Source organism: Leptonychotes weddellii, chromosome 11 (genome assembly GCF_054177405.1).
Source record: "Leptonychotes weddellii isolate Sample4059 chromosome 11, ASM5417740v2, whole genome shotgun sequence".
NCBI classification, from domain to species: Eukaryota; Metazoa; Chordata; class Mammalia; order Carnivora; family Phocidae; genus Leptonychotes; species Leptonychotes weddellii.
Window position 1 is genome coordinate 10,792,790 of NC_138379.1, and position 17,844 is coordinate 10,810,633.

General features: G+C 46.2%; 3 protein-coding genes across 5 annotated transcripts in view; 1 reads left to right on the top strand and 2 right to left on the bottom strand.

Annotated features, from left to right (window-relative positions):
* The window catches only part of BTBD18 (BTB domain containing 18), a 6,958-nt gene extending 1,564 nt beyond the window's left edge, over positions 1-5,394 (top strand). Inside the window, exon 2 of the mRNA XM_006728586.3 lies at positions 2,985-5,394. Within this exon, the coding sequence (XP_006728649.1) occupies positions 2,985-5,038 (2,054 nt within the window). The 3' untranslated portion in view covers positions 5,039-5,394. The remainder of the gene's footprint in view (positions 1-2,984) is intronic.
* A 409-nt stretch (positions 5,395-5,803) lies between these two features.
* Positions 5,804-7,526, bottom strand: SELENOH (selenoprotein H). Its single transcript, XM_006752477.3, has 4 exons — positions 7,244-7,526; positions 7,012-7,157; positions 6,764-6,894; positions 5,804-5,979 (listed from the first exon to the last, which is right to left on the bottom strand). The coding sequence occupies exons 1-3, from the start codon at positions 7,363-7,365 to the stop codon at positions 6,794-6,796; spliced, it is 369 nt and encodes a 122-aa protein (XP_006752540.2). The 5' UTR covers positions 7,366-7,526; the 3' UTR covers positions 5,804-5,979; positions 6,764-6,793.
* Positions 7,527-7,962: 436 nt separating this feature from the next.
* TMX2 (thioredoxin related transmembrane protein 2) lies at positions 7,963-17,547 on the bottom strand. 3 transcript variants are annotated; one of them, XM_006728553.3, is made up of 8 exons: positions 17,273-17,542; positions 10,895-10,955; positions 10,537-10,650; positions 10,191-10,267; positions 9,847-9,953; positions 9,594-9,659; positions 9,372-9,501; positions 7,963-8,826 (listed from the first exon to the last, which is right to left on the bottom strand). In XM_006728553.3, the coding sequence occupies exons 1-8, from the start codon at positions 17,459-17,461 to the stop codon at positions 8,680-8,682; spliced, it is 891 nt and encodes a 296-aa protein (XP_006728616.1). In that variant the 5' UTR covers positions 17,462-17,542; the 3' UTR covers positions 7,963-8,679. The 3 variants fall into 3 exon arrangements, with proteins under 3 accessions (XP_006728616.1, XP_030874164.1, XP_030874168.1); XM_031018304.2 differs by lacking the exon at positions 17,273-17,542 and having other exon boundaries at positions 10,537-10,725; XM_031018308.2 differs by lacking the exon at positions 7,963-8,826 and having other exon boundaries at positions 9,377-9,501; positions 9,605-9,659; positions 17,273-17,547.
* Between the last annotated feature and the right edge of the window lie 297 nt (positions 17,548-17,844).

The following is a 17,844-nucleotide window of genomic DNA, read 5'->3' on the forward strand; positions in this document are numbered from 1 at the left end:
AGTGTTAGACAATACTATTACATATTTTCCCATTTTCTTGCCAAGCTTCTGATTAATTTTTCTCATCTTCAAATTGATGGTTTTTGTTGTTTGTTGTTAGACCTAAAAATATAGTTTATTTCCACCCCTTTTCTTTACACTTGAAATGTTCAGTCGGTATGAAGTAGAGCCTGGTATCATGTATTTCTGTTGGTTTTTTTAAGTAGGCTCCATGCCCAGCGTGGAGCCCAGTGAAGGACTTGAACTCATGACCCTGAGATCAAGACCTGAGCTGAGATCAAGAGTCGAACCCCTAACCACCTGAGTCTGGTATTCTAAAAAAAGCCCAAAACTAGGAGTCAGAGTCTTAGCTTTGTTACTTAGAAGCTGAGTGACAAATGGGCAAGTCCCACTTCATCTCTCTGGAGCTCAGTTTCTTCATTTATAAAAAAGGATTATGACAGCCATCATCGTGTAGCACTCTATACTTTGAAGAGTACATACAGTATCGTCTAGTGTCTCATTTAATTCTTACAACAGCCTTGTGAGGTAATGTTATATGATTCCAGTTCTTTAGATGAGTTAATTGAGGCTTTGGGAGTTAAGTGACTTGCCTATTGGTGCTCTTAGTAAGTAGAGTTGGGATTCATTCCTTAATTCAAAATAAAAAAAAATCAATTGCCTGTTGTTTGTTAGAACAGTGTACTAGCATGGGCATACAGTATATATGAAGATAAAATCCCTCCTTGTACAGAAATCATGAAAAGGGGAGAGAAACCCTGAGATAACCAGTGGATCCAAGTAACTGTGCAATATAACAACATTGGAGTAAGTAAAGGCTGATACAGGAGCACAAGAGAGGGGCACCTTCCCAGACATGAGGAGGTTGGGGGACAGGGGTTAGGGTGATTTTCTTGGAGAAAATAACCTCTTAGTGGAGATCTGGAGGACAAACAGGAGTAGGAGAAGTGGGAAAAGATTTTCCCAGGCAGAGAGAACAGCATGTACAGAGATTTAGATACGGCCAAGGATTTGTGAGTGGTTCACTATGGCTAGAGGGCAGACTCCAAGAAGTGTATTGATGAGAGATATGGCTAGAGAAATTAGCGGCAATGTGTAAGTTCTGAAGTGTTATGCAAAGGAAGTAGGTCTTATCCTCAGAACATTGGGAAATTTTTTTTTTTTAAGATTTATTTATTTATTTTAGAGAGTGTGCATGCAAGCAGGGAGGGGCTGAGGGAGAGGGAGAGAGAGAATCTCAAGCAGACTCCCTGCTGAGTGTGGAGCCTGATGCAGGGCTCAATCCCATTACCCTGAGATCATGACCCAAAATGAAACCAGGAGTCAGACACTCAACTGACTGAGCCACCCAGGCACCCTAGGAAATGTATTTAAAGGTATTAAGAAGAAGGTCATGATCAGATGTCTACTTGGGCTGCATGAGAAGAATTATTGGATTGTTGTTGAGTCCAGATAGGAGGCCATTTTGGAATCCAGAGTGGGAATGGTGGCCTAAAACTAAGGCATTGAGAATAGAGAAAAATGTATGCTTTATAAACAAAAAGCATTTACAAAACTTGGGGCAGTTAAGGGCATAGGCTCTGTAACCAAACTCCCTGGGTTCACATCCCCTCCGTGTGACTTGCTAACTGTGTAACTGTGATGGGTATGTTACTTAGCTATGCCACAGTTTACTCATCTGTAATAACAGCTACTTCACAGAATTGCAGTGAAGAGTAAATGAATGAATACTGGTAAAACCCTTACTTAGTACATTACGTGGCATGCAATAAGGACTCAAGAAATAGTTTGTTGTTGTTTTTTTTAAAGATTAATGTTTGAGGGGCGCCTGACTGGCTCATTCAGTGGAGCCTGTGACTGTTGATCTCAGGGTTTTGAGTTCGATCCCTATGTTGGGTGTAGAGATTAAAGTAAGAATCTTTAAAAATAAATAAAAATTAATGTTTGATTAGACACAGTAGGTAAAGGAGAACAATCAAAGATGACTTGTAGTTTCCAGGCTTGGGCAGCTGGATAAAGTGGATACTTATTTTGAAGTAAGAAATGGGAGGTTTTGGGGTTAGGGAATGGAGTTCACTTTCTAGAAAGGTTGATGCAGGCTATGGCATGTTTAGTGTCTCAGGAAAAAGGTATCTGGGCAGAAGTAGGACCTGGGAGTCAGCAGCAAGCCTTTGGAAATTGAAGCCAGACTGAGATTGCCAAGGAAGTGCTCATAAGGAAGGTGGCTGAGGACAGACGACTGCCTGGTAGGCAGTGCCTAAGAGGGTCAGGAGAGAATTGAATCCTGATTGTCTATATCCAAAGCTCACATTCTATTACAGCTTCTATAAAATTTTTTAAACTCTCATGTGAGTCTAAAAAAATTTGATCCCCTCCTTTGTGTCAAGCAGTGGGTTTACCTCAGAGAGCAAGACAGGTATAGTCTCTGTCCTCATAGAGCTTCACTTCAGTGAAGGAGGTGACACTTACAATATGGATAGCTATAAGTGCTCTGATAGCTAGAGTACCTCTCTGTGCCCAGGAGCACCTAACCTAGACTTGAGGTGGGATGGGGATAAGCTTTCTGAAAGAAGGAACGTCCAAACTAGATTTTCAGGGTTTGTTTTTAAGATTTTATTTATTTATTTGAGAGAGAGAAAAAGCAGGAGCGGTGGTGTGGGGGGGCAAACAGAGAGGGAGCAGACTCCCCTGAGTAGGGAACCTGACGCGTTTCTTGATCCTAGAACTCTGAGATCATGACCTGAGCCGAAGGCAGACAGTCAACCAACTGAGTCATCCAGGGCCCCTAAACTGGATTTTGAAGGATAAAATGGAGTTAGCTGGGTAATGACAGAAGGTTCCAGGCAGACAGAAGGAACAAATTTCTATTTGAACTCCCATGGAGGAAAACTGAGAGAAAGGGCAGCACACTTGGGTAGTAAAGACTCTGCTTAGCCCATGAACATGCCAGTTTGCATGAGGTAACAAAGTGGATTTCCTTCCAGGTGAGGCAGTCCCAGCTCATTGCTGCATCCTGTCAGCCTGCAGCCCCTTCTTCACAGAGCGCCTAGAGCAGGAGAGGCCAGCTCAGGGTCGGAAGGTGGTGCTGGAGTTGGGGGGCTTGAAGATCAGGACGCTCAGGAAGCTGGTGGACTTCTTGTATACCTCAGAGATGGAAGTATCTCGAGAAGAAGCCCAGGATGTGCTTTCTGCTGCCCGTCAGCTCCGTGTATCTGAGCTAGAATCCCTTCAGCTAGAGGGTGGGAAGTTGGTGAAGGCCCCCCAGGGCCGAAGGCTGAACCGGGAGTGCTTACAGCCTCCAAGTGCAGCACCAATCTCTGCCAGGGTGGTGGCATCCAGCCGCCGCCCTCGGACTCCACTGCCTACAACCCAGACTCCTTGTCCTCTTGGGCCAGTGAGATTGAAGTCCTCAGGGAAGGAGGAGGGGCCCCTGGAGAAAAGCAACCGACAGAATGCAGAGAATTTGTCTGGCAATCTGCTCAAGAAGGCCAGAGCTTGCCCAACTCCACAAGAAAAAAGCTCTTCACCATCAAGCCACAGTCAGGGACCAAGAGAGAACAAGAGTGACCCTGCCCTTGCTCCTACAGCACTTTCCCCACCCAGTATGTATCCCTCTGTGGATGAGCGGCTATTGCCCAGAAAGATCAGACTGAGTCGCTCAAAGCCGTCTCCTGATACCTGTACATCCAAGCCTTCCAGCATGGTAAGCGGACCTAGCTCAGTACCCACAGCCCCTGGCCGGCGCCTTTGGCGGCAGAAGAGTATAAATAAAGTACCAGAGGACAAGGAGAAACCAGGGGGAGCTAGTCCTCTACAGAGCATCCCAAGCCCATCTGGCCTTGGAAAGACAGGTGGGAGCAAGAAGCGGAGCCCTGAAGTCAGGGCACCGAACTCCGACTCCGCAGAAGAGGGGCAGGTTGGAAGAGTGAAACTTCGGAAGATTGTCAATGGGACATGCTGGGAGGTGGTACAAGAGCCTCCCCTCAGAAACTCTCAAGATAGCCCTCAGATCCCAGAACCTCAATGCTCAGAAGAGCCTGCGAGTACTCAGCCATCCTCACTTAATGAGCAGGAACAGTCATCTTTTCGGGTAGACCTGTGTCAGGACTCCCCAGTGTGCTCTAGGCTCCAAGACATTCTGCTCTCTGCTAGCCACTCCCCAGACCAGCCAGTGGTGAAGTCCGAGTTCGGGTCCAGTCCAGAACTGGTAGGGAAGGAACCCGGGTTGGATATTGACTGCAGAGAGCCCTATGCTTTTGACACAGACCTGCTGGGGCAGCCCTGCGAAGCCGAGGAGTACCGCATCACAAGTGCTGCTGCCACCAGTGAGCTGGAGGAGATCCTGGACTTCATGCTGTGTGGCTCAGACATTGAGCCCCCCATAGGGTCTCTGGGAAGTCCTGGAGCCGAGGGCTGCAGGACCCCTAGCTATCACCTGACAGAAACAGGAAAGAACTGGATCGAAGGGGAGGAATGGTGTTTGCCGGACATGGAACTCTGGCCCAGGGAGCTCACGGGACTGGAAAAGGAACCTGTTGGTGAGAACAATGAGCCAATTGAGCCCTTTAGCCCCCTTGTTATGTCCTCTGAGAACAAAGAGCCAATTGAGTCCCTTAGCCCCCTTGTCATACCCTCTGAGGTGAGTGAAGGGGAGGTACTTTCAGGAGGCTCTTGGACTCCAGATCTAGAAATTACCAGTTCCCAACCACTGGATGGTCAGAGAGATAAGCTTCATATTGACTCTCTTGACCTTCCCCAAAGGTCCTATGAGGACCTCTCACCTCCCTGTTCAAACTGGATGGATACTAGGCCAGAAGTGTCCCTAAGTATGGATGAGGTATTGTATCCTGCTCCAGAGGCAGGCAAGGAGGTACTTGGCAACTCTGAGTTGTTGGACCCACTTCCTGCCAGCTCCGAAGAGGAAGAGATTGATGTGGTGGACTGGACATCAGAGGGGAGGCTGGTGCCCACTGGTATTCCCTCTGTGTGGCCCGACCCTTCCTCAGAGTCAGATACAGAGGTGGACATACTCACGTAGAACAGGAAGTGCAGGTTAGGGGCAGTGGGAGGGTGGGAAATGTTGGCTAGCAAAAGGTTTATTGGCAGAGGCTAGCACGTGCCCTGTCCTCTTAGCACAAGAGGCAGGTGTACTCCTAGTTCTCTTTAGGTCCCTTCCTCTCCTCCCCAGGCTTTGGGAGCCAGGCAAAAGTGTACCGTGGGTACGAAATTATGAACTTGAACCATCTTATTTCTTTGTAGTCTATTTTCCAGTTAGTGATAAACAAGTGAAACTACAAACTGTGTGGTCCCCAACTCTACTGGGTCGTAAATAACAATCAACACCAGGTCTCCTAAGTTATGAGGCATCTAGTCACTGCTAATTCAGTAATAAATGAGAAAGAATACCCTCTGTGAAACAGAAAATGTTCCAGAAGGTGTGAAACAGTGCTGGGGTGGAACAAGTGGGTACGAGTAACAGGACATTTTCCCAAACCTAATGTATGTGGCTTATTCAATCCAGTATGGGAGGTCTAGCCAAACCTCTGCAGAGGCCAAAAAGACGTAACTTCCATCATCACTTCCAAGAAGTGAGTTGAAAAAGATAGATGCTTTTTTAAAAAAATAATTTACTTTTTTTCCCCCCACAGTTTTTGCAAGTATTTCACATGATCTACCAGAGAACCTAGGAGCTCCAGGTTAATTTGTGACCTCAGAATATGAAAAATACAAGGGGAAAAATCCCACAAAAGGCTGGTTTTGTCCATTTCTTACCATAAGATTAAGTTTTACTTTATTATTCAGATACTTTATTTCAACTTTTATTAAACCAAATCCAAGAACTTTTCAATGCCTTACTAGAGGGTTGCCTCACAACTGAACCATCCTTTCTGGAGGGAAAGAAACCATGGCTTCAGGTACATGACTGAAGTTTTGGCCATGTTCCATCATAAATGCTCCAACACCACCAGGGACAGGAGGCTGTAAACATGACAGGCGAAAAAAAGGTTAGAGCAGGGGTCCAGGCAATCCTAAAGCCTGAGGAAGCTGTGCCCCCCACCCTAGAACCCACAAACCCAGGGGGAGTTCAAGGATTGCATCCTCCCCCGCATTTTACTCAGCATATCAAGTGCCTGACGACAATGTCCAAGTACTAGGGATAAAGACCAATCAAATCCTTGGGGCCACGAGTGACACTACTGTAGTTTTCACATGGGATTAACAAAAAACATACTAGGAACAAAAAACACAAAAAGGTAGGGTGGGGTAAGCACACGTGAGGTTACACAAAAATTGTGCCAGTAATGGGGGGGAAAATAACATAAAAACAAGTGTCAACGACCTTAACTCACAAAAGAGGAAACCGGTGGGGTTTACACCACCAACTTTATGAAACAAATGCCATCAGGTGTGCAAAATAAATTTCTACCAAATACAAAAACGGTCCGTACCCACCCCCCACCCCCACCCCCCGCCAGGGCAATAACCGCCATCTTCAAAGGGCACAACTTGCATTTCTATGAAGAGCCATTCACATTACCATCAGCAGCCTACAACTTAGCTCAAAGACAGTGAAACACGCAGTTAGCAAAGGGCACACTAAGAGAAAACAATTTTACTGCCGATTTCTATTTTTCTTACCAGCAGAAAGGGGGAAATCCTGAGCAAGAAAAGAGTTACAAGTTGTAGATCATGTGTGAAATGAGAGGACTGGGAGGGCTGCTTCGCAAATACCCCAAATCCACCCCTACCCCCCCCTTCATACCTCAGCGCGAGGACTTCTGCCCAACACACCCTACGAAAGGTGCTTCTTCAGCTCCTTCACCACCTCTTGAGGCTCAGGGAACTTGAGTTTGCGTGGGGGCCCCTTCTTAATCCCAGTCCAGAGCTCCACACCTGGGAAAAGACCGAGGAAGCGAAGTCACTTTGGAATGCACCAGCATGTCCCCCAAATGCCGAGGTGCCCGCGGGCTGAGCCCAGCGCCTCCCGCCTGCTCCCGGGCCGCCACTCACTGCTGCCGTCTGGGCGCAGCAGCGTCACCTCGAAGCTGCCCCTCCGGGGCTTGGCAGGATTCACCTCCACCGGAAGGTCCGGGGTCTCCAGGCGCAGCGCCTGGCTCAGGGCCGCGGCGTTGCGCCCGTAGACGCGTCAGCTCGTACTAGAGAGAGATGGGGAAGGTCAGAGGCTGGGGCCTTGGCCTGCGACGCCCTGGCCCGCCTCCCCGGGTTTCTCCAGACCCCTCACCAATGCTCGATCACGACGGTCGCGGCCTCCACTGCCTTCCGGCCGCCCGCCGGCTTCTCCTGTTTCGCCGCCGCCGCGACCACCGCCACCTCGGCCTTCCGCTTTCTGCCCCGAGAAGCCATGGGCCTGGAGCCCGGCAGGGAGCCGAACCGAGCCGGGCGCGAATAGGGGTCCGGCCAACGCCGCTCCGAGCTCCAAACCACAGGCCAGGAAGCCCGCCGCCGGGACAAAGCGTCTCCCGAGCTGCGCAAAGCTTTGCCGAGAGCACACGTGGTCTGGAGGCGGGCTCCCTGGGCACAACCATTCTGCCCGCGGCGGGGGGGAGCTAGAGAGCCCCAGACCGAACCACCCGCGCTTGCGGAGGGGCGCGGACTAGGCAGCTCCGAAACAATCCTGGCTTCACACAGGCGTTTCTGTAAGCCTCCGTCGGGCTAAATAGCGTGGACCACAACACACAGACCCCACCCCCGCCAACGCACCTGCTCCCTGGAAACCGCGGGCCAATCCCAAAGCAAACCCACAACCTAACTCGGCGAGGTCAGTACTCCGGGATTACTATAACTAGCATTCCCTGACTCTCCCTCATCCCGGGGACCAGTGCCGGGCAGTTGGAGAAACTCATCAGGATGGCCTTTGAAGTTGAGGAGGAGATATGCACTTCCTCTGCAATGGCCAGGCTTTTCTAATGGGCGAGGAACACACAGAGGCGCAAACAAAAGGAAATCCCAGTTTCTTTATTATGGAAAACCATCAACTGGGTGTTGGGAGTAGGTAGGAGAGTAAGTGAAACCCCATTCCTGCCCCAGGGCTTTCTCCGGGAGGCCCCACCACACAAAGGAATGTCTCAAACCTATTCCCCTTCCTCCCAAACTCCAAAAAATAGGGGGATTATTCAATATTATCTTCAATGAGTACACTCAGTGGTTAAAGGTGTCTCCTTGGGACCAGTGGCAAAATTAGCCTTATACTTTTTAAAGAAGGCCACAGGCCAAGCCAGAAGTGCCTAAATAAGCAAGGGTCCTTGAGGGAAAAATCCTAGCGCAGACTCCATACACAGGCATCTTCTGTTAGGCTGAATATAATCTAAGCAGACTGTGTAGGTCCACTAAGAGGAGGGATGAAAACACAGCATGGTGGAGACAGGTGAGTGGTGGACAGTAACTGATAACTGACCCAAGCTTGGAGGGAAAGCATTTCCTCATCCATGGTGGATTTCTCCCTTCTTCCAGTGAAAGTTGGCCACAGCAGTGGAGGCCGTCCTGGAGGATGCCTGTCAATTCCCTGGAAGCCTCTTTAAAATCCGAAGCAGCCCCCTGCCCCACTCAGGGATAGCCAAAGGAGAAAACATAAATAAAAGGCCCAGGCCTCACGCAAGGCTTGTGGTTACAGGAGGGGCAGCGTCTCAAAGGTGAGGAAGTACTGACAAGGCAGGGATTCTATTTGTCCTTCTTGCTTTCCCCATCTGGCACTTCTGTGGGGGTTGAGGCCGCGGGCTGCTCTTCAGGGGTATTATCTCCAGCCTTTGATAGCTTCTTGGCCCGTTGATACAGTTCATTCAAATTGAATTCTCGGATCACATTCTCCTGCACAAAAGAGGTACATACGCACATCAGGGTTCTGGTTGGAGAGTCCTTACTGGGAAGTAAGAAGTATTTAGACACAGTCTAGGAAAGAAGGAAGGAGAGGACAGAAATCTACTCTAAACTAACTCTCCTTTTTTGGGTACCTGGAAGTGTCAACCCTGTACAGTTAAGTACCCACTATGTGACAACCACTGTGCCAAGAATTACAGCTACATTATTTAATGTCCTCTACAAAACAACCCTGCGATCCAAGTGTTACTCTCTTCAATTTACTGCTAAGGAACCTCAGGCCTACAGACTATACTGACAAGGCCTTTGAGACTGAATCTTAATTAATAACTGTTCCCCTGTACTAGGAGTTCTGGCACACGGTAGAAGCACAACAAATTTGCTAAGTGAATTCGTGAATGAAATCTGGTAACTAGTCTACACTCTCAAAACTAGTGGGCCAAGTGGCAGAGCCAGGCATCAAACCCAGGCTGGGCTCCAAAGCCCATTACTGTTCTACACCCTTCTCCAAACCACTCGCTCACTCTTTCAGATACCTCAGAGAAGGTCCAAGAGACAGCTCGTCCTTTCTTGTCAATCTGTGGCCGCCGCATGACCTCCTTGCCACCTTGGAATAGGATCAGGGTAGGGAGCTGCTTGGTGAGGGGCGACGTGCTCACTTTGTACCTACAGGGCCCAGAAAGTACTCTATAAATGCATCTGTCTACATCACTCCAAGTGATTTACTGCTCAGACCCTCTGTCCAGGCCCTTACATACCGTGTACTAACATCAGTGTAGCGTCCAACATCCACCTTCCCAAAATTTAGCCCTGTACAGTTGTACCTAAGAAAAATATACTATTTAACATAATGAAAGAAGAAAATGGGTCAAGGGAAGTTGAAATACAGATATTTGCGGAGGGGGGGGGAGAAACGCCTTTGGTTACAATGTGCAGAAATCAGAGCCAAAAACACTGAGAGGGAAAGTACAGCACCTCTGCACCCATCATCCCTCCCTATACCGTACTCACTTGAGGGAGAGGTCAGCATAGATAGGAGCAAACGACTGGCAGTCATTAGACCAATTGGCAAAGAACTCCACAATCCAAGTGACCCTCTTGTCCCGCTCTAGCTCTTCCTGCCACACACAGGGAAGAAACAGTGAGCTGGATCACACAGGCTCCCAGAAAGGTTCAGACTTGAGCATCTAATTCCTCACCCTGGCTTTCCCTCCCCCGTCTCCCTAGCTCCAGTAAGGATCCACAGTGCTCTTGACTTCCATTCTGAAGCAGTTACTCCTCCTAGTGAGTAAAAAGCACAACTACAAAATCACCCACAAGGGACCCAAGAAACAGGAGAGAGGAAGAGAACTCACATCAATGGTTTTATCATTGAAGTACTTAATGTACTCAGGGCCCATATACAGGGGAGGTTTGCACGTCATCAGGAACACTAAACACGGAAAAAAGAGGTCAGAGGAAACATATAAGGCCTGCAGCAGGGGATTTACTTTCAAACTGAGTCAAAGATTTTAGGCACCAAAGAATACACTTTGTGGACGGACATATGCAGACCACTGACACATTCTCTTCTTCTTAAAGTTTCTGTAGATTCTTATCACCTGAGCCACATACATAATTAATGAACTACAAGATATGGAAGAAGGGTATGGAGAGACTTGTCTAGGGTTGGAATTTGGTTCCCACAACCAGTCTCCTTACCTATGCAGAGTGTGATGTAAAGCAGGCCCATGCGAATATCCAGACGGAAGAAAAGAATTGCATTGGCCACTTTACTAAACATGAAGATGTTGCCTATATGTTGCTCCACAGTGACTGAAACACAAAGATGTCACAGGTCAGGCTGGGCAGCATACTCCTATATCCTGTTTTGTCACTCTTCCTGTGGTACTTTGAAATGGGAGAGGGGGAAGAGGATAAAAGTCCAAGATCAAATTCAGCCCTGGCATGGAATAAGGGACTCATTCACCAAATAATGCCCCTCTCATAACAAGAATGAAAGCAGCTCTGGAGGGCATGTGGCCTAAGCTCAAGAAACTGAGGAGCAGGCTAAACTTACTGGATCTGCGGTTCTTCATCATCACAATGGCACTGAGGAACATCAGGATCTCCACTTCTCTCTGGAACAGAATCAAAGTGACAGGAATGCCATAAACACCGATGCTTTGGGTGGGTGAGGGAGCCCAATATGGAATAAAAACCAACAGAGATCCAAATTGGGAATGGTACCAGTAAAGAAATAACTGGAGTTGGCGAAGATGTGGTGGGAAAAACACCAGTCAGGTTCTACCCTGCTACAAACCGGCTGGTGCCCTTTGGCAGATCACTTCACCTCTGAGCTTTGCTTTCCTCAGTGGAACAGTATCTGTCTCAAAATGTTACTGTGAGGAGTAAATGAGATAATGGGTATGAAAGAACTGCATAAAGCCTAGTACCGTTATAATACTGTAAGACAATATTACCAACTCAAAATAAAATAAATAAAAGTTTTCCAGGGAAACTTCTTCTGTAATATTCCATTAATACAATATCTGGCTATTCCATTTTTTGGGCTTTGTTTACATTAAATCATTCCTCGCCATCCAATATTCATAGTGATAATCCATGCACTTTTTTTTTTATTCTTATGTTAATCCCCATACATTACATCATTAGTTTTAGATGAAGTGTTCCATGATTCATTGTTTGTGCATAACACCCAGTGCTCCATGCAGAACGTGCCCTCCTCAATACCCCACCACCAGGCTAACCCATCCCCCCAGCCCCCTCCCCTCTAGAACCCTGTTTGTTTTTCAGAGTCCATAGTCTCTCATGGTTTGTCTACCCCTCCGATTTCCCCCGCTTCATTCTTCCCCTCCCGCTACCTTCTTCTTTTTTTTTTTTCTTAACATATATTGCATTATTTGTTTCAGAGGTACAGATCTGAGATTCAACAGTCTTGCACAATTCACAGTGCTTACCAGAGCACATACCCTCCCCAGTGTCTATCACCCAGTCACCCCATCCCTCCCACCCCACCCCCCACTCCAACAACACTCAGTTTGTTTCCTGCGATTAAGAATTCCTCATATCAGTGAGATCATATGATACATGTCTTTCTCTGTTTGACTTATTTCATTCAACATAATACCCTCCAGTTCCATCCCCATGCACTTTTAATAGGATTTGAGAGCTGAAGGGGGCCTCTCAGAGCTTTAGAAGGCTGTTCTCAGTACCTTGGGCTTCCAGTTCTTTCTCACTTTCTAGGCTCTAAGGTCTGTGAGACAAACAATAATCATGAAAAAGAAACAAACAAGGTAATTTCATTGAAGAGTAAAGACTGTAATGCATAACAAGGACCCTGTGAAAGAAAGCATGGTAAGGGGGAGCAACTAGAGTCTAGATGGTCTGAGGCCTTCCAGACCTTTTTGTTTACAATATAGGAACCCAAATCACTATTTCACACAGAACCAATCAACTACAATTTACAACTAGAAGTCAGGGACCTTAGGTCCTGGGTTTTTAGCATCAGTCTCCAACAAAAAGTAACCGACTGGCTTTAGCAATAGACACATAAAGTGGGGGTTAGGGAATATGAAAGACCTTACTAAATATACCTGAGCAGAAAGCAGCACATTTTCACAAATGAAATTGGGTTACAATTGGCATATAACAAACGTGGAAAGATGAACTTAAAAGGAAAAAAAAAAAAGGACCTGTGGTCAAGCAGGAGACCAAATGTAGGAATGAAAGGAAGAGTGTCTAAAGACAGTGGGTCAATGGCAGAGACTGGCTACATATGCTCCAAACCCAGTTTCTGTTTCCTCCTGCACGTACTGCAGCTGGACTCTCAGTCTACTTGCATCCAAGTAGCACTGTGTGACTAGCTTTCCTGCATGGAATGTGAGTGGAAGCGATGTGCCACGTCTGTGCGGGGCAGGAAGCAAGTGCGTGTCCTCATGTTCCAGCTTCCTGTGCTCATCTGCTGGCTGGCTGATGACCCTAATGCCACAGGGGGAGGCAGAATGAGCCTGGGTTCCAGACAAACGGCATGAAGCAGAGCCCCTTTGGTTGTTCTGTTTGTTCCTTGTTTTTAAACTGTTTATTATGGAAAATTTCAAACATACATAAAAATAGGATACTAAAAGGTAGCAGAATGTGCCCCCCAAAATATGCGACTTTGGATTATTCTGCATTATAATTTTGAGCCTAAAAGCAATGAAGAAGTAGATACAAGAAAAGTTCCTTGCTCTCCCTCTATTTGTCTAAAAGCAAGACATACTTTATTTTTAGATTTTATTTATTTATTAGAGAGAGAGAGAGAGCATGCGCACAAGTGTGGGGAGGGGCAGATGGGGAAGGAGGGGAAGAGAATCTCAAGCAGACTGTGCACTGGGCTCGGAGCCCCACACCCGGCTCAATCTCACAACCCTGAGATCACAACCTGAGCCAAAACCAAGAGTCACAAGATTAACTCACTGAGCTACCCAGTTGCCCCAAAGCAGGACATAAATGTTTTGAAAGTATTCCTCCAACCCTCTCTACCAGGACAAAAGTTAATCAAGGGAGACGATTTTAGACCCTATCAGCCTGGAAACAGCACCAGAGGAAACTAACAAAACAAACAAGAGCCTTTATCTACCATTAGTTTACCTTCCCACAGTTTGCTGTCCTTGGAAGCCTTTGTTCAGTCATTTCTCCAAAAACGTATTGCTTTTTGTTGAGGATGTGATATAAGCCAGAGTTCTAATCCACCTCTGAGTTAATTCATTTTCCCTGGATATCTCCCATATATACATGAGGTATACATGTTAATAAACTTGTTTATCTTTTGTTTTTAATCTTCTATTACAGAGGTCTCAGCCAAGACCTCAGAAAGGTAGAGGAAAGGGGGCGCCTGGGTGGCTCAGTCGTTAAGTGTCTGCCTTCGGCTCAGGTCATGATCCCAGAGTCCTCGGATCGAGCCCCGCATCGGGCTCCCTGCTCTGCAGGAAGCCTGCTTCTCCCTCTCCCACATCTCCCGCTTGTGTTCCTTCTCTCACTGTGTCTCTCTCTGTCAAATAAATAAATAAAATCTTAAAAAAAAATTTTTTAAAAAAAGGTAGAGGAAAATTTTCCTCCCCTACAATACTTTAATCCCTACTACTCAGATTTAACAGTAACATTTTGCCAAAACAGTTCCATTTCATCTATGCTACCCACTTTTTTTGGAAAAATTTAAAGCAAATTCTAACTATATCATTTCACCTGCAAATACTTCAGTGTGTCTCTCTTACAGATAAGGACTTTCTTTTTAAGGGGGGGGAGGGGCAGAGGGAGAGGGAGAGAGAGAATCTTTTTTTTTTTTAAAGATTTTATTTATTTATTTGAGAGAGAGAGAATGAGAGAGAGCACATGAGAGGGGGGAGGGTCAGAGGGAGAAGCAGACTCCCTGCTAAGCAGGGAGCCCGATGCGGGACTCGATCCAGGGAGTCCAGGATCATGACCTGAGCCGAAGGTAGTCGCTAAACCAACTGAGCCACCCAGGTGCCCCAGGAGAGAGAGAATCTTAAGCAAGCTCCACACCCAGGCTGACCCGAGCAAAATCAAGAGTTGGATGCTTAACCAACTAAGCCACCCAGGCACCCCAAGGACTTTTTTTTTTTAAAGAAGCCCCCCTTTTTAAAGTTTATTTATTTGTTTTAGTAATCTCTACTTCCAATGAGGGGCTCAAACAACCCTAAGATAAAGAACTACATGCTCTTCCAACTGAGCCAGCCAGGCACCCTGGGACCTTTTTTTTTTTTTTAAACAAACCAAAATACCATTATCACACTTAACACAATTAATAATTCCTTACTGTCATTTAATATTTGGTCCTTCTTCAAATGATTCCAATAATTTCAAATTGTCTTTGTGCAGTTGTTTGTTCAAATCAGGAACAAGCAAGCCAGATCCACACAATGCATTTGGCTTATGCGTTTCTTTGGGTTTTCTTTTATCTCTAAAGAATATCTATTCTTCCTTTTTACCCCAGGCTACTCATCTTTTAAAGCCATTGAGTCATCTGTACTCTCAACTTTCCCACTTTCTGGATTTGGCTGCTTGCGAACTTACGGTATGTGTTCTTCTGATGATGATTTTCTATCTCCCATATTTCTTGTAAAGTGGCAATGAAATCTAGAGGCTTGAATACAATGAAATCCAAATCTTTTGCCAGAAATACATCATAGGTGGTGCTAGAGACTCCCTATTGCATCCCTTCAGAGGATACATCAACCTTTCATCTGATGGATTTAGCATCCACAGATGATCATTGCCTAGGTTTATTATTTCATTAGGGGTTGATAAATGCTTTTGTTGTTGTTTGGTTGGTTGGATTTTTCGTTTTTTTGTTTTGTTTTTTTAGTAAGCTCTATGCCCAACGTGGGGCTTGAACACATGACCCTGAGATCAAGGGTTGTATGCTCCACTGACTGAGCTAGCCAGGTACCTCTCTTAAATGATTTTTAAATTTTATCAATCCTTGGGACGCCTGGGTGGTTCAGTCAGTTAAGTGTCTGCCTTCGGCTCAGGTCATGATCCCAGGGTCCTGGGATGGAGCCCCACATCGGGCTCCCTGCTCAGCAGGGAGCCTGCTTCTCCCTCTGCCTGCCGCTCCCCCTGCTTGTGCTCTCTGTCTCTGACAAATAAATAAAATCTTTAAAAATAAGTAAATAAATAAACTTGTGTCACATCCCTGAAAATTTGAGGCTTGTTATTTTATTTTTATTTATTTACCTGTTATTGCTAACATTATTTACCTTAATATCCTAACTTTCCAGTCATCAAGGTAAATCAGTAAAACATGGATTTTCCAGGAAAACAAACACTGGTTATGAACTCTATGTAATTAATTTTAAAAAATTCCATCAGAGAAATAGTAAAATACAAAAAATTCCAGTATTTTGCATATTATTAAATGAGAGTATTCAGAGAAATTAGTTATATAAAACGTCCCTATACTTATTAAAATCTTTACTACTACCCACTTACATCTTTGAGTCCCATTTCGGTTAAATCAGTATGGAATCCAGTAGTCCTCCCTTATCTGTGGTTTTAGTTACCTTCAGTCAACCACAGTCTGGACACAGATCATCCTCCTCCTGACTTATCAACAGAAGGTCAACAGTAGCCTAATGCTATGTTACAATGCCTATGTCATTCACCTCACTTCATGTCACCTCACTTTATCATCTGATATCATCATCATCAGAAGGATGAGTACAGTATGATAGGATATTTTAAGGGAGGGAGACAAAGAGATCACATTGACATAATTTTCATTACATTACTTTGTTATAATCGTTCTATTTTATTATTAGTTATTGTTGTTAATCTCTTACTGTACCTAAATTGCAAATTAATTTATCACAGGTATGTATGTATAAGACAAAATATCATATATATAAGGTTTGGTACTATCCAGGGTTTCAGGCAACCACAGGGGGTCTTGCAATGAATATCCACCGCCCCCACCCCCCAGCTGCCCCAGATAAGGAGGGACCACTATAAAAATAGGATCATCTGAAGTAGCATGGGTACACTACACTTGAGCTTACCAGTAATACTGTCTGGGAAAGGACAGAGGAAGTATGAAAGCGTTAGCAAGGGATGGAGAATAAAAGTAAGGGAGTGGGTTCTGGTAAAGGTCAAGACTCACTTTGGGGACTGGGAAAAAAGACAAAACCTCAGGCTGACCCTCCTCCCTCAGAACACTGCTGCAGCTGTACAGCTGAGAGCACCGAGCTTCAACTCATTTTTCTCCGCTCTCACTCAAGTACAGCAAGACTCTCGAGAGAGATTTCTTTACAGTTTTTTTTTACAATTTCTTTTCAACGGGTCTAACACTTGTGTTCATTTCTGCATCCTCAGGATGCGGCAGAGTGCCTAGCAGATAATGCATGCCCTGGAAATGTTAACTGAATTAAGAGACGGCTGATGGGAGTGTGCAGGTATTATGGCCAAAAGAGTGGTTTCAGGTCGCATTCACTCACTAGTTGACTCACTAGTGACTAGTTTGGCCACTCGCCTAACCACGCCGAGATCAATTTCTCCATGAATAAAACGGGAGTACTACTACCCTCCTTGTTTACCTCACTGGCTCCTCAAGAGGCTTTATATAATGGGTAGCCTTGTAAAACACTGAACATGTGTAGAGTTTGGGTACAACTGTTGACCAGCATGAATGGTGAGATGGAAAGAACCCTGGACTCAAGGATCCGAAGAGCCAGGCTGCTAAGCAAGTTCACCGGCTGTTTTCCCATCTTAATTAAGCATGAAGAGGTTTAGGCTCGATGATAGTCCAGGCCCTACATTCTAACAGTCTGTAAGTCCGCTACAGGCTCGGAACCTCAGGTATCCTCAAAAAGGGGAACCTCGGGGCTCCCGCATGCAACCTCGGGGAGCAGGGACAGTGAAGGTCGCGGGGTCCGCTCACCCAGTCAAAGTCACACGGGTTGCCGTCTTCGCGTTGCGTGGGGAGACTGTTGCAGAGAGGGGGTAGCTTCCTCACGAGTAGGAATGCAACAGAAAGCAGGGCTGACAAAAGATAGTAAGGTCGGGCCAGCCATCGTGAAAGCCGTGGCACCGAATACACCAGAGCAATTAAAGGTGCCAGGACCGCCATCTTTCCGGCCTTTGCGGCGCCCGCCCAGCTTCGGCGTCTGTAGGTCTGGTCCCGCCTCTCCCACCATTGAGACTTCCTTTGGGTCTAGTCTCGGATGCACCGCCTCTGCGCCCGGAAGTATATCTCTGATTGGACGCTGCGGCAGGTAGGGGGATTTGACACTTTATTGGTCAATCTAGCTGTCGCTTTCTCTAGTTAAGTCATTTTATTGGATATGCAACCGTGGCGATGGGAGACTACAGAAAAGAATTTAATAAATTTAGATAGCACTTCCTGAACGTTCTCCTAAAGCGACGGAAGTAGTTACCCGAAAAAGGTAGGCGGGGCACCCAATGATAAGCGGCTCCTAGAGGAAGAGGGCGGGACATCGTGAAGGGATTGTC